General features: G+C 28.0%; 1 protein-coding gene and 1 non-coding gene across 2 annotated transcripts in view; both read right to left on the bottom strand.

Moving 5' to 3' along the window:
• LOC107453980 (zinc finger protein 271-like) overlaps positions 1 to 19,413 on the bottom strand; it is a 22,591-nt gene extending 3,178 nt beyond the window's left edge. Inside the window, exon 1 of the mRNA XM_071180878.1 lies at positions 17,839 to 19,413. Within this exon, the coding sequence (XP_071036979.1) occupies positions 17,839 to 18,820 (982 nt within the window). The 5' untranslated portion in view covers positions 18,821 to 19,413. The remainder of the gene's footprint in view (positions 1 to 17,838) is intronic.
• LOC107453981 (uncharacterized) lies at positions 4,078 to 8,727 on the bottom strand. Its single transcript, XR_001585404.3, has 2 exons — positions 8,096 to 8,727; positions 4,078 to 6,721 (listed from the first exon to the last, which is right to left on the bottom strand). It is a non-coding gene; the product is annotated as an uncharacterized protein (transcript).
• Positions 19,414 to 19,648: the final 235 nt, after the last annotated feature.

Genomic DNA, 19,648 nt, shown 5'->3' on the forward strand with positions numbered 1-19,648 from the left:
GCGAAACACTGGGGACAAAGTTTAAAATAGTGCTGTGTTAATATTTTTATCAGAAATTAAATTTAAAATTGATTTTCTGAATTCTATATTTCAGTATTCTGAAATGAAAAACACGAATTTGTAAAAAAAAAAATTTTATTTCAGAAACAATTTTTTTCTTTTTTTAAATCAGCAGTGGGGACAAGTGAGGGAATGACATATTGGTATATTTTAATTACCTAAAATAAATAAAAAATAAAAATTGATAATTTTATTTTTATTCTTTTGTTAGCTTGCATTCTGAAGGACACTTTCCCTGAATTGTTTTTCTTCGTAAGCTGTAAAACAAACATAAAATATACTGGGGACATGAAAATGACTGTTTTCGTGAGAATGACCCATATATATATTTTAAAATCCACTAAGTTTTTGTATAGCTGAAAGGATGGTTAGCCACCAGGAATAAAAAGACCAATGTAATTTTAGAGGAAAACTTATCTTGAAATTTTAAGTTCTTTCTTTTCTAAAGGGCAAGATTTACCATTTAATAAATCTAAGCAACCAGCTTGAGATAACAAAGAGAAAGGGTAGAAAACTCAACCTTGAATTTTTTTTTAAATAAAAAAAGTTTATGCATGTGTATCACAGTTGGCAAGGTTTAGGACAGAATGGATTAATCCACGGTTTAAACCGTCCTGTCCAAAACCCCTTTTATTCAAATTATGTCACAATTTTAAAAAAAATATTGTGAAAAAAAAAGGTTGATTTTTGAACAAGAAACAAAACGAAGAAACGTTTTTGTTTTATAAAAAAGTTTATTATCATTTTTAATATTGCATTATTTATCCTTATGCAATAACATAATTTATCAGTATTAAAAGCATATTTATTCATATTTAAAGGATAATGTTTTCACTTTTGTTGTTCAATAAATTGTGGAGCATAAAAAGTTCTAAATCTTTTCCTCTAATATTGTATTGTTTTCTTTTAAAATGTTGTTGTAGTTTATTTACGTCGCGCTAGGGCATGCGACTACTATTGGCGACGGTCTGGGAAACATGCCTGAGGATTATCCAAAGACATGGCCATCACAATTTTGATCCTCTGCTGCAGAGGGGATGGTATCCCCGCTACGGTAGCCAGAGGACCTGCGCTCGAAGTCGAGCACTTTACGATAGAACGGTCTTACGAGCACCAATACCGCACACCTTTGGTCCTTTCGTAGACTGATCCAAGTTGTCACCCACCCGCACACTGACCACAGTCAGTGATGCTTGACTTCGGTGTTCCAGTAGGTACCGTGTCTTAACCATCAGTCCACTGCGAGATTTTTCTTTAGCAAGTTGAAGCAAATTGCATAAAAAGTATCAAATATTTATCAATATATGTAATTATAATGTGTACAATGGTTACACATATAGAATTTTTACCTTTTACCAATGTTCAAAGTTTTGGTCACTGTAAGACAGAAAACCCACGTGTCCTGTCCAAAAAACTAGTTTAGGACGTCCAAAACCCCAACCCTGGTGTGTGTATATATATATATATATATACAGTGGTGGCCCAAAGTGTTGACATTTTTTGAAAGTTTCATGTTAATTACCTTTAATTTGATACATAAACGTTTGTATTTTAGTGAAAATTAATATATTCTACAAACACACAAAGTTGAAAAACATGAAACTTTCAAAAAATGTCCGCACTTTTGGTCACCACTGTATATATATATATTCTGCCTAAGGATGCCAATTGAGGTTTTGCACACTTTTTTATTCAGTTAACTTTTCCCGTTTAACTCAACTAGATTTAAATTGTTCAGGTTCATTACTGGTCAGTTGGAGATTGTGTACCCAAGTCATAACTCTTGATGGTTACATCAAAAAATTATGATGGATTATGTAGATTTCAGTGTGATTCATGATGGTTCAACATCATTTTCTGGTCACCATTCTCCAACACTTTCCATTACGTGTTCATGGTCTTTGATATAACAACAAACTTCCATCATTCCATGATGGAAAATGCTACTTTAATACTATGATGGTTTACCATCAAGAGAAGATTGACTCTCATGGACCAACAATCCATGATGGTTTAATGCGAATTCTCGTGAGTTGTCAGGAATATTCCATCAAAACAATTAGGCTTTTTTTTAATGTTGAACCTTCATAAATCAGTCCAAATTCCTACATTAAGATGATGGTTGTCCATGACCGTTCCAACATTTGATTTCTAAGATACTATAAAGGAAATTTGTGATCGCTCAGCATGAACAAACCATCAAAACAAGTTGCGGACCATCATAAATCAGTCTGAATTCCTACATTGAGGTGATGGTTACTTATATTAGCTAGCATCAAAAAGTATAACGGTTCATGATAGAATCAATGATGGTTGCTATGAAGATAATGTTGGTCAATCAATGGAAAACCATCAAAAATTTTGATTTGGTTATGCAAAGGTGATAGAACAAAAAGAGGAGCAAATTTTTTTATTATGAGGGACTACTGCATATTGATTTTACTAATCAACATCGTTAAAAAAATACTATTAGTAGTTTAAAAAAATACTATTAGATAAAAAAAATTCTATTGATATCATCACAACAATAACAAAAAATAAGTAACATTTTCATTTCATTCTTTTATACCTGTTCAAAAAATAGAATTTTTAAAATTCAATTAACACAGTTTTCAGTAACTTATAACAAAAATATTATTTAATAAACAAATAATAAGTTATAAATAAAATATTTTATATCTTTAATGAAAAATGTCTTATAAAATTTTGCATAATTCAGCTCTGTTACCTTCGAAAAATATAGAAGGCAAATTAATTTACATAATTTATATTAAATTTAGAGAATTTCTTTAATATAAAAGGTACAGTAAACAAACAAAAAAAAAAGCCGGACCACTTTGAATAATTTTTATTCCCTAATGATCAGATTTACGTGTTCAAGGAGTCGATCCTTATGGCTCAAGGGGTTGATCTCAAATATGCTAATTAATAAGTGCAGACAATATTTTAAGTTACGAATACAGGCACAAAAACGTACTTTCTCTGAATAAACATACCTTTTTCGACGGATTTAGATTTTTGACCCCCAAAATATTGGGGGTAGCTTAGTTGCAATCTAGGAAATATGGTCCTAATAGTTTGGTCAGGAAAGAGCTCCAAAGTTTGAACCCCTTAATGTTAATTATACTTTTCGAGTATTTCGCTATATCTCGAGAATTTAGGCGAATTAAAAAAAAAATTACACTCAATTATAAAATTTGTTTATCCAAAGATAATTCCGTGCAAAAACTAACTTTTAATAAATATTTATTATTATTTTAATTAAGAATGGTAGAAAAATTTTTGAATTGTAAGATATACAATTTTAGTTTTGCAGAATGTAATTTTACATGGCAAAATACAAAATGTGAGCGATATCGGTGGAATAGTTCCTAGAAAATTACAAAAAAAAACAAAAAAAACGAAAAAAATTATGATGAAAATCGAAAGAGAAATGTCTGAAAAACAGGGTTGTAAAATGACAACCACTTCTAGGCAGGATAAATATTTTGAATGTTATTTAACATTTCAATAAAAATTTTGTTACCGGAAAAAAGTCATTTATCATTTATGAGAGACTTCATTGTAGGGAAACTCTACTGCATTTAGTCAATATTTTAAAAGCAAATTAGTCCAATCGTTTTTTTCAGCAACATGATAAAAAAAAAAAAATTTCTTTTTTAAGAAATTGTATATAGTGAACCATTGTTTAAAGTGGAGATATTGCTGAATAAGTAAATGGTTCCCTATAGTTGGAGTAATTTTTTTTCTTTTTTTTTTGAATAAATAGATCTGATTTTCCAACAAATTTGCACTTATCGGTGATTCATTACCAGAGCCATTTGGTTTGGATTCCGTTTTTCTTCTTTCACTTCTAGCCCCAGTTTTTCACATGGTAATCTATCCCTATGAAAATCAGCCAATAAAAAATTTAATCATTATTTACTCTTTATATTATTTAATTTTTATTTACTTTTGACTTGCGTCAAAGAGTACTTAAGATTGGTTGTATTATAATGAAACAATAAAGACACGGAATAAAAAATAAAATTGACTTTTTATTTCAAAGTAAAGAATTTAATACAATATACAAAAACACAAAATGTTTCGCAATTTTGAACTGTCAGAAAAGCATTTTTTTCTGTAATTTTCAGTAAAAATAAATTTTATAACATATAAAAATACTAAAACTTAATAAATGACACATTGAAATTAAGTGTCTTAATATATGTGTACATTTTACTGTATACATAAAACATGTGTTTATTTTAATATTGTAAACCATTGCTTCCCAACTATCGGTAGGCAAATTATTATTTGTGTTACATATATTATAAATTTTATTTATATTTAAACAGGGTTAGAATAAAATTTTTCACTGGAAAGAATCTGAATGATCACAAACTGTTCAAAAATTGCTTAGGTGCTGAAATATTGCATGCGTAAAAATTATGCCGATAGTCCAAATTACTAACTAATTGGTCTACGATAAAACACTGAAATATTTTACCAGTCTCTCGTGTAAATCGGGTTGAGAAATACTGTTGTAAATAACCAGCTTTTCAAACTTAGTTTAAACAGGGTTGCCACTCAAATCTGGGGAAAAAATTCCCTGTGCTTTCCCTGTATATATTATGCACAATATATTAAGAGGGAAAACACAATCACTGTGCTCTTGACATGAGCTGTATTGGGCTAACTAAACTAGTTATAATTGCTGAAAAAAACTCGGAGAAAAAAAAACAGCTGAACATACTTAAAACAAAGATTGCTATTGTAAATGAACTAGTTTGATATGGATGAAATACCATCTTTAAATATCCAATTAAAATTTGGTAACCACTTTGAGTGGTTAACATTTTTTATAAGACGAAAAATTCCCTGTAATTTCCCAGTTTTTAAAGAAAAATTCAAAATTCCCTGCTACTTTAGCTGATTTCTCAAGTCCCTGTATTTTCCATTTTATTCTTATTTCTGTGGCAGAATTGCAGCGACATTGTCGCAGAATGTTACTGAGTTTTTGCAGATTCAAAGATTTTTCATTTAGGAAGGGGAAAATTTTAGTTTTTCTTTCTGTATAATTTCTCGAAATTTATTTATTTTTCTTAATAGAATTTTTTTTCAAACATGACTTTCTTGCGCATCAAAGAGGAAAGAAATAATCATGATTTTGCTATTCTCATTCAAGAATTTTTTGAAAAATTGGTAATAACTGGCTTCAGCTAAAATTTCAAATTAATAATATAAAATAAAAAAAATTCAGAAATCACGAAAGTTTAAAAGATAGTTCGGTCTAGAAAGGATGTTCTTTCTTTTATTTTATTTTTTTATTTTAGAGAACACCATATTTTACATAACACTTATTTGAGTATCTCTTTTTTTAAAGAGTCCTATTCGAGTGATTCGTGATCTTTATTTAGGGAGTTCTGAAAGGATTTTACGATTTTTTATTTATGTACGAATTTTAATTTATTATCGTTTAATTTATTTACTTATTTTAATTTGTGTAATGATTTACAAATTTCAAAATTTCCTTTTTCCACCAATAAAATGCGAGAATATCATCTATAATATTTTATTAGAATTAAAAAAATATTAATTTTAGAATTTAAAATTTTTATACATTTTTATTCTATACTTTCTTCTGTAAACACAACATTTCTGTTACTTTAAATTAGTAATCAGGGTGCGTAGTCAAATTTTTTAACAAAAATAAGCACTTTTCAAGCACTCAAAAATATTTCTAAGCACTTCAAAAAATATAATTAGGCTGGGTAGGCAAGTTTTTGACAATTGACGGTTTTAACCATCATGTCAAAAAAAAAAACTTTTGACATATTTTATGATAATTGTCAAAAATCGTAAAATTTTGAATCATGTAAAAGGAATCTTCTTTCATACATTACGAACCGACCGTAAGCCGAAATAGATTGGGGCTGTATTAATTGTGAAAATGTAGTGTCTTTTTGTATAATTCATAGCAAAAATCGACATGGCAAAGGAATAATCGCATTTTTGGAAAAGGGAAAATTAAGCACTTTTTAAAAACACTCAATGAAAAAAAAAGCACCTTTAATCACGTTTTTAAAATGCTATGCATCCTGGTAATTGTTACAATTAAAAGAATCTTAAAGGTAAATATTACTGCCAGGGAAATTTGTGGCAGAAAGTGCGAAAAAATTCTGCCACGGGGCTGTGGAGTGGCAACCCTGTTAAATGAAAATTATTACATTTAAAAAGATATGAACATAAAATTTAAAGTATATGAATATAATTTACATGTATGCTTTATTTAAGACCACCAATTCCAAACCGGATTTCATTTTCAAATTGCTGGGCAGTCAAAGTACCATCAATAGATTCACAGTTTGGATTAAAAACTGAATAAGCACTTAATTCATCCGATGAACGTCTAGTCTTGCGAAAGTTTGTGAATATGACATAGAAAGCAGATATAACAAAAAATACGGCCCCGAATTCTAAAGTAATAAACAATGCCATTAAAAGACACCATAGAATTATTTTTAACCCAATAATTGTAAACTTTAAATAATCAGTATCTTTGACATCATCTGTAGAATCAGTGTCGTCATCTATCAAAGGTTTTGAACTAGAATCTTCAGTTTTTTTCACCATTTTTGAGCTTTTTCTCGAAGACATGGAAGTATTTTCGAATCTGATTCTAAAAATTAAGGTGAGTTCATTTTTAGTATACTTATTAAGAATTAAATGTTTTAGATACTAAGAAATTTTTATAACGATAATAATAAAATTAACACTTAAACAATTATTACAATTAATCTAATCAATCAAAAATTATTACAATTAACTGAAAAATTCCAATTATAAAGCAATTTTAATGAGAAATTTAAGTTTATAAACCAAAAAATAATAATTAGCTTTCTAATTCTTGACCTTTTCTTTAAGTTATTTTTCAACATGTTAGGCACATACCAATTCAAGAAACATCATTAACACAAGATTTGCTCTCCAATCAGTTTAAATACACACAGTCAAACTATGACGCCACAAACTCAAAGGGGGAAACTAAAAAATTTATGATATCAAAAATTCAGGAACAATTTCCACAAAATATTTACTGTACTGGCATTTTAAAAAATTGTATAACATGCATTGGAAGGGAAATGGAGAAAGCTTAAGGAGAAAAAAACATGGCTACTTTAAATAATATCAATATTTTTGCCTCTTCATTTAATTTTGAGTTTTGTTACAGTTTTCTTTAAGTTATTTTTCAACAAGTTAGGCACATACCAACTCAAGAAACATCATTAACACAAGATTTGCTCACCAATCAGTTTAAATATACACAGTCAAACCTTGACATCACAAACTCGAAGGGAGAAACAAAAAAAATTTGTGATATCAAAAATTCAGTAACAATTTCTAATTCAGTAAAAAATTTTAAAAGTGTATTCATATATACATGGACTCTATTTACAATATAAACTTTTAATTGCAAATAAAGTCAATAATACAAGCATGAAAAAAACACATAATTTTAAACAGCTGATATTGAAATTTATTATTGTTTATGTCTTGATAGGTATTCTAGGATAATTTTTTCTGAGTAATTCCAAGTCTACAAACTTCAAATCTGTCATAAGTTAGATGCCTGTATTAACAATTTAACGTTACATAGAATATATAAAATTATGTATGCAGGTGGTATAAAAAGAATTAAGTAGAGACTTTCCGTAAATTTTCTTAGTGCGAAAAATTATTATCCAATATTTTCATACTTCCTTATGATATTTGACTTTCAATTTCAGTATTTTATTGTAATCTCATTAATATATATATAAAAAATTAACAAACAAAAATTTAAAAATAACAAACCATTAGAAAACTGTTTTGCCAACCAACACCATTTGCACTATAAAGAGTTTAAAAAGTTACACTTTTTAATAAAATGAAAATTAAGCAAATTTTCATGGCAGATTTAAGCAAATGACTAGCAAAGAATGACGTGTATACCACAGTCATTTAACATAAAATGGAATCTATGTAAAAAAAATATTTAAAAAAAAGAATTTACCTTCAAATTTCTAATCTAATTCAGAACAGTAAGGACAGTCTTTCTAAAGCCATTTTCTTACATAGAATTCTTAAGGATTAACAAATTTTATAAAGCAAAGATGCAATCACGGAATTAAAGCTATTTACACTTTTGTTTACTTTAACTTGAAATACTTCCGGTGACTTATTTTTGTCTGACAAAAAACTCGATTCACGATCGCGACGCTCGATACGCCATCTAGAGAGAAGACCGGTTCCATGGCTTAACCCTTCCATTTCCTGATCCTCAGCTGTTTAGGAATGGAACAATGTGCAAAAAAAGTAATAAATAACTTTTTATCTACTGATCGGATCTTCACGTTCTGGGATTCAAACTTAATGGCTCGAGGGGATAATCTCAAATATGCTAATTATAAGCACAATCGATAAATATTATATTTAAAGTTATATTACATTATTAATATTATTTTAAGTTGCGAAATCAGACACAAAAATGCATTTTCTCCAAATAAACATACTTTTTTCTTGGCGGATTCAGATTTCTGATCCACAAACTATGTAGCCACAATCTGGAAAATATAGTCTCTCAATAGTTTGATCAAGAGAGAGCTCAGAAAATTGTACTCCTTAATGTTAATTTTATTTTTTGCGTATTTCACTATATCTCGAAAACTATTTAAGCAAATCAAACAACTTTTTCACACAATTATAAAATTCATTTATCCTAAGATAATTCCATATTATTTTATTCAATAACATTTATTATTTTATTTAATAATAATCGAAAATTTTTGAATTGTAAGGTACAGTTTTTTGCATCATTTTAAAGAACATCATTTTGCTCGGCAAAATCGTTTGAATAGTTTAATGAGAAATTGAATTTCAAAAACGTCAGTTATTTAAAATTCGATTACTCAGGAACTATTCAACCGATTTTGCTCAAATTTTGTATTTTGCGTTGTAAATTATATTCTTTAAAATGATACAAAAATTTGTGTACCTAACAATTCAAAAATTTTCAACCAATGTTAAGTAAAATAATAAAAAATTGTAAATATTTACTGAAAATTGATTTTTGCAAAGAATTATCTTTGGATAAATGAATTTTATAATTGTGTGCAAAATTTTTTCAATTCACTGCTCTCAGGTTCATAGGAACAAGCAAGCAGCTGCACTACGACGAAGTGGGAATATCATTGCAGCAGAGGAACTGTCACCTGAACATGTCACGCATGCAAGAAGATGAACTGTCATTTGAACATCTTTTCTCCTGTCCTGCCAGTTTGACCATCCTGTTACAGATTAGTGACTGTCCACAAGATCTTTATTCGGATATCTGACTTGATATTGCTGAAGTAATGTATAGGTCTTTCGGTCCTATATAGTGTCTTATTGATTTATTCTCCATGTCAATAACACGACAACCAACCAACAGGAAGAATGTTTCTCCACATGATATTTTTCAGTATCGCTATGACTGAACATGCTGTTAGTTAAATCAGTATTTCTTGCATAATTTTTATTACAAATAGTACAAGAATAAGGTTTCTCATCTGTATGGGAAAATCTACGGGTAGTTAAACTACCCTTGATGTAAAACATTTCTTACATATATTACAAGAATAGGGTTTTACACCAGTATGAACGAGGTTGTGCTTATTTAAATCCTCTTTTTCATGAAAAACTCTTACTACGTAAATTACAAGAAAAAGGCTGTTCACCAGGATGAACAACATAGTGTCAATTTAAATCACTGGTTGTTGAAAAACCTTTGTTATATATATTACAAGAGTGAGATTTTTCGGCCAGTATGCAGAAGGGTTATGTTTGGTTAAATCACTACAGTAAAAAAAAAAAAATTAAATAAAAAAAAAACTGAGCTGTGTCGTGTGAAATGGGAGTTTTCATAAAAAGTCTTCTCTTACATACGGATGGTGTTTACGACAAAAATGACAACAACCTCGAGCTCTTGACTTGCTCTACTTCCGGTTAAAAAGTATACAGCTGCTTGTTCTGCAAGGCGATATTTTCAAACATAATTTTGATTTTTCAAATTCAGAAAAATTTTCGTCTGGTTTGAAGAATTAGAAATTATCGTTTCAGGATATAAATATCCACACTCAGTTACTGGAGTGTCTATTTTGCGGAAGCAAAAGCTACAGCTCATTCTACGAGGCGACATTTTCAAACAGATCATTTGGTTTTTAATTAAAGAAATAATTCATTTGATTTCTGAGCTCAAATCAGCTGTATTTCATAAGATATTAATGATATTAAGTAATTCTGATGAGGTTGAAGTGAAAATTTGTTTTAGTTATATATAGATGTATTGTTATAAAAGTTGACATGGTTGCTAGATTTAGAAAAAACTCGCTTTTTTGGCCGTTCTGATTTAGCCTCTTTTTACTAGTTTATCACTTTTTGTTCTTGTTGCAAGCCGTACATCATCGTACGTTAGTGTTGGCATATTCTTCGAGCAGCGAGATTAAGTTAATTTAAAAATTAACATTTAGGTTTAAATTTTTATGTTGATATAGAAGGGTTTTATAACGATTCTTTTCTTCAAATAACAATTCCTATGCCTTGAAATGTTAGGTATTCAAATGACGATTCTTTTTTTAAACACAAATAATAAATCAGGTAGCAAATACACTTATACAAGAAATACTACTCAAGACTGTCTCAAAACACAACGAGCAAGTTGTGTGCCAAATGGCTTCAAAATACACCGGAAATGGTAACCCGGAAGCATAGGCAGTAAAGAGCTTTCAGCGCATGTTAGACAAAAAATTTAAAAATAATGTAATTTACTATTTTTTACGTAAATACTTACTTTAATCAAACAGAATGAGAAAAAAAAATCTATTTTCATATAATAATTTAAATTTTGAGTTTTAATGCTCATGTGAATCTCTATGATTTATTTTAAACAAGATTCATAAAATAACGGTTGTCCATTAGAACGAACTACTAGAATTAAACTCAGACCACCATGAAATGGCTAACAGTGGTCCGTAACCATAACAGTAATTGATATAAAAGAACTTTCAACTTTACTGTATTGATATTTTGGTTTTTAGTTTTCAGATTCCTGTTTTGGTCTGTTCGATTGTTATAAAATAAAGCATATTTCATCCGAAATTAGAAATTTACACATTCTTTTTTAAATAGTTTTTAATTTAAAATAAATTTCTTATTAAATAAAACAAAAAATCTAATAGAGACAAGTATAAGAACCAGTGAATGACTCAATTTTTCCTACTTCTACTCCTATTTAAATCATAAACATAAAATTTTAAATTATATATAATTGCATTCCTTGAAAAATATACACTTACATTCTTTAAAAAAAATTGATGTAAGGAAATTTAATGTTGAACCATAATGTCACTAAAAATATTTGAAATAAAACCAATCATTACTAACTCCATATCCTAATTAATTTTAAAATTAGTTGAATAACATACAGAATGAGCTAAGAACCGATGCTTCTCTTAATTGATATTTTATCATGATAAATGTAGATTATTCTTGTTACCAAGAATCTACAAATCCTGTGCTATATTGTTAACAAAATTAAGAGCACAATGTCAGATACTTTAATTAACTTTAATAGAAAAGAAAAAAACTGGTAGTCTTTTCCATTATATTGACACTGGGGATACTTCATTTATTGTTTTGCATCTGTATTAGAAAAGACAGCACATGGCTACAAAAACAATAATTTTAATTCCATAACACGCTGGCTAATATAAATTCTGCATTTTCATAAATCCCTGTAGATTAAATTATAACTAATAGTATAAAAGGAAATAAGGTGCTATTCAATTTTCAGTTTATTTTTAGAATTTTTTTTCTATTATCAACATAAAGAAATTTGCGTGGTATATTTTAATTCTGATTTATGATTTCTAAATACTTTCANTTTCTGGGGGAGGGTCTTGTTAGAATCTGTCTTGAGATTTCTATAGTGTCTTTAAATTGGGACTCGCTCAATTCGAATTTTTCTCTCTTAAAAAATTTAGATATTTTTTCTAATTTATTATAAAAGCTTTTTTTTTTCCCTTTAATCATCCTAAATGTTTCAACTAGCCTAATTGTTTAATTTATTTAATTATTGTAGTTGATTTAATTTTGTAATTTTTCAAATCAATCGTAAGAGAATGAAATAGGAATTTCTATATAAAACTTTCGTAGGATATTATGAAGACATAAATCTTTCGCGTTGTAGGTAAGCAAATGTCTCTATTAAATCAATTTTGATAAATCAATTTGATTTTGGGGAAAACGTGAAAGGTTTGCGCAGTTTTTGATATATACATTGAGATTTTTTGTTTACTTATTTAAATGGCGGGCCACTATTCAATTCCCTCTTTGACTGGCCTGCTTGTCAAAGCTCTTGATTTGGTCTGTTATCTGGATAAAATTGATACAACAAATGTAATTTTATTTTAATTGTACTTACTGCTAATGGACAGAAACAACATAAGATTTTGTTTAATAGAGCATTGAAATCAAATGATCATCAGCTAAAAAAATTTTTAAACATAAGAAAAAAACATTTTAAAACTCCTGTATGACCAAATTTTCCATGTTTCCCCTAAATATGAAATATGTTTAATTTGTAATATTATATTTCGTACACGAAATTAATTTATTTAGTTAGCTTAAGATTTTATTGTGAATTGATCATATTTGTTTCTATTTCTAACTCCTTTTTGTTGTTATTATGTGTTTAAAGTTAATAAGGCTTCTCAATTTTTTCATTAATAAGGCTTTTGAATTTCCTAATCAAATACGAAACAATTTCTTAAAATTATAAATCGAAACCATATATGACATTTTTACAGCTTTGTTTTTATTTTAAACGTGTGCATTTAATTTAATGAAATAAAAATAAATAAATAAATGAAAAAAATATTAATAAATGACTGAATGAAATAAAAAACTTCGTTGTCATATCATCGTTAAAATAATTTGAGTATTAATAAATTATTTAAAAATAAGCCAATTTTTAGTTTAAAAGGTAAAAAAATTTTTGATTTGTTTAAAAGGTAATTATGCTCCATCATTCGATCTGTTTAATATTTGCTCCTAAGGATCAGAATTTTTTTATTATTTTACTTCATTGTAAAAATTATATATACTTAATACTTTCATGTGATATGCTGCAGTTTTAAATACCTAAAAGATGATTGAAATTGTCAATTCAAAAAACAATTAATACCTTAACAATTAATACACAAAAAAGTAGTAAAAAAATTATTGTTGCAAACAAATTAATAATAAGTAAGAAACGAAATAAAAATGATATCAAAATATGCTGAATCACTAGTGAGACATGTGGGATGAATGACATCGAAACCAATTTGATTGAATAGTAAAACTAGAAGGTGTTCCTAAAATCCGGAAATCAATCAGGTTTCAATTTTGTTTTTTGTTTTTTTGTCACGAAATTTATCAGGGGCTATTCGTTAGAGTTCAATATGGGTAATGTTTTTTTCTTAGATTAAATATTAAACATTAACAAATATTTGTCTTTGAAAACCCTTCATTCTATAATAATTATTAATTCTATATTCATTCTTTAATAATCTTATAATAATTATTCTATAATTGTAATTCTAAAACCAATTGCTAATTGATATAGAGCTTTAGTGTGTTCCATTGATATATTAAATGTCTTCCATTGACGGAACCCCGACATTACCATTAAAGTTTATTAAGGTAATTACGAATATTATAACCTAAAAACAGACTATTTTTAAAATATTTAATTCGAGGAATGTAGATTTTTCATCGTTTTATCATTTTCAATCTTAAATAAGGTTTTATATCCGACAGTTAAATTTGCAGTCCTTGTTTTATATCTAGTCTTATTTTGAATTTATTTTTGGTGCATATACATAAGCTGAAAATGAATAAGCCGAATTATGGTTTACTTCTAAATGAACTGAAGATGCTTGTTATAAACGTTAAAAATGGTAATTTGGAAAGCATTTTTCAAGAATGTCAAGTATCCAAATGACTTAATTTACAAAATTTAAAAAAAAATTTTTTTAAATATCCGCAAGGCAGGTGTGTATATTTGGGGCTGATGATTATGAAATTTAGCACGAAACTGTGATATCGTGGGTTCTATTCCAGCTGATGACGGTTTTTAATTATTATTTCTTAATACTAAAATGTTTCTTCTAAAATGTTTTTCTTATTTTTTTAAGTACGCATGTTAATAACTAATAATTTAACAATTATTTAAAAAACTGGAAGGCTCCGCTACCTGTTCATTTTGGTCACTAATCCTCGTGGTTGCTTCTCCATTCATTGCAGGTTAAAAGGAAAAACGGTTTCTTTTCTTTTCTTTTTTCTACAAAAATTATGATCGAATTACCATTTACATTTTGAAGATGATTAAATTTAAGCAAATCAATAAAATTGGTACCAATCAATGAAATTAGAAAATTGGTACCTGACGTGGAGTTATTACTCAATAAAGTTGGACTCAAGGGGTAGAGCATTCTCCTCCGAATGAGGTGCACCGAGTTCGAATCCCAGTGATAGCTGATCGATATGAATTCAACACCCGGCTTTTACCGACCACAGTGCTGACGTGAAATATCCTCAGTGGTAGGCGGATCATGGATTATAGTTCCCTTGGTATCAGACTAACCGTGGGAGTATTTCGTGGTTTTCCTCTCCATGTAACTCAAGTGAGGGCTAGTTCCATCAAAACGTCCTCCACGAAGGCAAAAATTTCTTACACCACTTGATCCTGGAGTTCTCTTGTCTTCTGGATTGGGTTCAAAATTACAAGGCTACGGAGTTAAACATTAGTAGTAGTAAACTCGAAATGGGGTGGGCTGCTCAATGATTGTTATAAAATAAACTAATAATTTGGTCACGATATCTTGGTTGATGGTAGGGCTATGGACTCGTGTTCGTGAGAATGGGAGTTCGAATTGAGCCGGCCGAGTAATACCCAAGTATAAAATGGTGACTGGTGCATGTTAAATCTGTCGGGGTCATAAACTCCTCCAAGTTCTCTTAACAATTCAATACCTCTGGGTACTGATCCAGGAGTTTCCTTGTCTTCTGGATTGGTTATAAAATTTCAAGGCTACTTAGTTAAACATTGGTTCAAAATTGTGTCAATCTTTCAACAGCGATTATAAAAAAAAAAATAATCAAACTGTATTTTCTAGTATTTTTTCTAACTTCTTGCATATTTTCTAAAACCTTCAAAATTTGATGTTTCTAAGTCTAACAGATTTTGATCTGCAAAGCAAAATGTATGTCTTACAGGAAATTGATTTTGATGATGTGATAGAAGATTCACCTCTCAAAAAGCACGAAAAGTATTGTTACCTTAAATTTTCGATAAAAATAATGTATATAAGCTTTTATAATTAATTTACATGTTTTTTACTCTTAAAATAAAATAATTTTCAAAAATTATTCAAAATAATTTTTTTTTTCTCTAATATTACTCATAAAGGACCCCCAGATAATGACAGGCCCAGGGCCCCTGTAAACATAAAAACGGCTCTGATGATAAATGTGGATTATTCTTGTTACCAAGAATCTACAAATCCTGTGCTATATTGTTAACAAAATCTGAGCCCAATATCAGATATTTTAATTAGCTTTAATAGAAAAGAAAAAAACTGATAGTCTTTTCCATTATATTGACACTGAGGATACTTCATTTATTGTTTTGCATTTGTATTAGAGAAGACAGCACATGGCTACAAAAACAATAATTTTAATTCCATAACACGCTGGCTAATATAAATTCTGCATTTTCATAAATCCCTGCAGATTAAATTATAATTAATAGTATAAAAGGAAATAAGGTGCTATTCAATTTTCAGTTTATTTTTAGAATTTTTCTCCATTATCAACATAAAGAAATTTGTGTGGTATATTTTAATTCTGATTTATGATTTCTAAATACTTTCAAAATACAATTTTTATGCAAAAAAAATTAAAAATTATTCAATTTATTTAAAAAAAAAAATTTAAACTACGTATAACATTTTATTTCAGGCTGCATTATTTATAAGCATGCTTGAAGCTAATAATAAATGATGAAATTTTATTCTTAATTAAATCAATAACCTTTATCATTTTAATCTAATGCAGTTCATTTGAGATTTTCAGTCATTTTCACCATGTCATTATGTATATAACATAAATATATATATATGTAGACATAAATGCATATAATGTATATATGTCAACATATACACATATAATGACATGGTGAAAATCTGAAATAGGCTGCATTACATTAAAATAATATATATATATATATATATTACTTGAAAAAGTGTTTTATATTTTCTGTTTCTTCATATTAAAACTTGTATTGATTCAATGAGAAGGAAAAAATCAAGAAATGTTTATTTCATAAATTGTTTGGCACTGATGCAATACATATTGCCAAATAATGACATTAACTAATGCAGAAGCATGAAACTTTTATATACATTAACAAAAAAATAAGACTCACTCTTATACATACATTATTAATACACTATTAAGTTTTAAATTTTTATTTGCATTTTAGGTGGAACTGTAAACTGATCTAAAAGCATATTCAAAATCTTCAGTTATTCTTTTTTTTTTTAATCAACAAGTTTTATCAATAAATATAGAGCTAAAGCAGAGATTTTTTTTTTTTTTATCAAAGATACTAATTAATGCATGCAAAGAACTTTTATGAAATACTTTCAACTGTTTAGTTACTTTAATAAAAAATAAAAAAACATTATTTAAACTTTTATTTTTAAAAGACATAAAAAGTAAACAAATTTTAACTCAAAAAAAATATTTTTTTTTCCAACTGTGATCAAACTATGGTACTGTAGTTACATGGAAAAACAGAAGAAAGCTATTTATTTAGACTAGGGTTGGGATTTCGGACGTCCTAAACTCATTTTAAGCAGGACACGTTGGTCCTACTGTCTTAAACTGACTAAAATTGTCCTAAACTGACTAAAACTGTCTTAAAGTGTCCAAAACCTTCAACTTTGGTAAAAGGTAAAAATTTTATAGGTGTAACCTTTGTACACATAATAATTGCATATATTAATAAATATTTTATATTTTTTATACAATTTGCTATAACTTATTAAAGGAAAATAACATAATATACATACAATATAATAGGAAAATATTTATAAGTTTTGAAGCTCCACATTTCATTGAACTACAAAATTGAATACCTTATCCTTTAAATATGAATAAATATTCTTTTAATACTGATAAATTATGTTTTTGCATAAGGATAAATAATGCAATATTAAAAATAATCATAAACTTTTTTTAATAATACAAAAACTTGTTTTCATTTTGTTTCTTGTTCAAAAATAAACCTTTTATTTTCCCCACTATTTTTTTTTTAAACTGTGACATAATTTTAATAAAAAGGTTTTGGACAGGATGCTTTAAACCCTGGTTTAAACCGTGGATTAATCCATTCTGTCCAAAACCTTGCCAACTCTGATCTAGACTGAAATGTTAAATTCTTCATATTTTTGTATATTTCATATAGATCATAGAAATGCTAGAACAAAAAAACTGTCTTTAAACTCCATAATAGACTAAAAGATCTAGTTTTTAATTTTATGTTTGACCACTTTACCTTTTTTGACACAATACTACAAAAATATTTAGTTTTTAGTCAGTATGGATCACCTTATTTTTACTAAAATAACTATTGCTTTAGTTATTTTAAAATTTATTTTAAAATTTTTTAGCCAATATGCTTCAATTTGTGTTTAACTAAATCACTATTTCTTGAAAAACTCTTATTACACATATTACACGAATGAGGTTTTTCACTAGTATGGACCCATTTGTGCTTAGTTAAATCAGTATTTCTTAAAAAACTCTTATTACACATATTACAAGAATAAGGCTTTTCACCAGTATGTTTCAATTTGTGCCGCATTAAATCAGCTTTTCTTTGAAAATTCTTATTACATTCATTGCAAAAATGTGGTTTCTTACCAGTATGGATTGCAAGGTGAGCATTTAAATAACATTTTCGGGAAAAACTCTTATTGCATTTAACACAAGCATAAGGTTTTTCGCCAGTATGAACAAGGTAGTGTGTACGCAAATAACATTTTCGAGAAAAACTCTTATTGCATATAACACACAGGAAAGGTTTTTCGCTATTATGAACAGATTGGTGTCTAGCTAAAAGAGACTTTTGTGAAAAACTCTTACTGCATATACTACAAGAGAAAGGCTTTTCGCTAGAATGGATAAGACTGTGTTGAGTTAAGAAGCTAGGTGTAGAAAATACTTTATCACAAACAGTGCAAGAATGTTTTTCACCAGTATGAGAGATTTGATGTCTTTTCAAATTACTTTTTTGAACAAAACTCTTGAGACATATAGGACAGGAATAAGGTTTGTTGCCAGTGTGGACAAAATTATGAAGAGTTAGGTGACCTTTTTGTGAAAAACTCTTGCTACAAATATTACAAGAATAAAGTTTTTCACCGGTATGAACAAGAATATGAGCAATTAAATTATATCGTCGCAGAAAACTCTTACTACATACATTGCAAGAATAAGGTCTCTTGCCAGTATGAATGATTTTGTGTTTCCTTAGAAGAGAGTTTTTAGAAAAACTCTTGTTACATACATTACAAGAATAAGAATCTGCACTAGTTGCAACTGAACAGTTACTGGCTACAGGAAAATTATTCACAGAAGTTTCAGAAGACATGATACTCCTATAATGGTATTTTTACTAAGTCAGGAATACACACTAGTAGTTGGTCAAACCACTTTAGGAAAGCAAAAAGGATTAAGACCTATGACTTTAGCAATTAATTATTGATTCTTTTTAAATTCTCTATTTTAATGTTATGCAGTGATGCAAGCAGCACTTAAAAACATAGAGAGCGGTAATAAAACTACTAAATTTTATTTCTTCTCAAGTTAAATAACACATTCTTAACTATCAAAAAACACTTATGACAGTTAGGTAAGTATTTCGAGATCTATATCATGCCATCTATATTTTTAAAATTAACTGTTAATTTTAAAATTTTAGTTTTCACAAATAAAATAGCCACTACTTTTTTATATTTTTTGGTGCAGCTTGCACTCCTGGTTATGTATAAATATTAGCCTTATTTTTAGAGGCAAAAAATTGATAAAAATTTTTTTAAACAAGTTTTAATTTAAGACCCATAAACTTTACTTTTGATAATAAATCTGCAACACATAAATCATTAAAATGTAAAATATGTCACAATTTTAGTGCCATATTAAAAAAACATGTAGAAATAATGAAGAGTGCATTATAAAATTTTTACTGACTGTGATTTGAACAGCACTTCTCTCTTTATTTTACAAAAAAACTGCTTGAATAATCAAAGCTCAAAATCTCTAATGAAACCAAGAAATGTTTTGTAACCTAAAAAAGAAAAGGAAAAGTTATAATGGTGTAAAACTAATCTAGCAAAGACAGACGTGTAGACTAAAAAAAAAAAATAATAATAATAAATAATAATGAAGGTAAATATTTTTAGTATTTCTCAGTTAGATG

This window comes from Parasteatoda tepidariorum, chromosome 5, assembly GCF_043381705.1.
Source record: "Parasteatoda tepidariorum isolate YZ-2023 chromosome 5, CAS_Ptep_4.0, whole genome shotgun sequence".
NCBI lineage: Eukaryota > Metazoa > Arthropoda > Arachnida > Araneae > Theridiidae > Parasteatoda > Parasteatoda tepidariorum.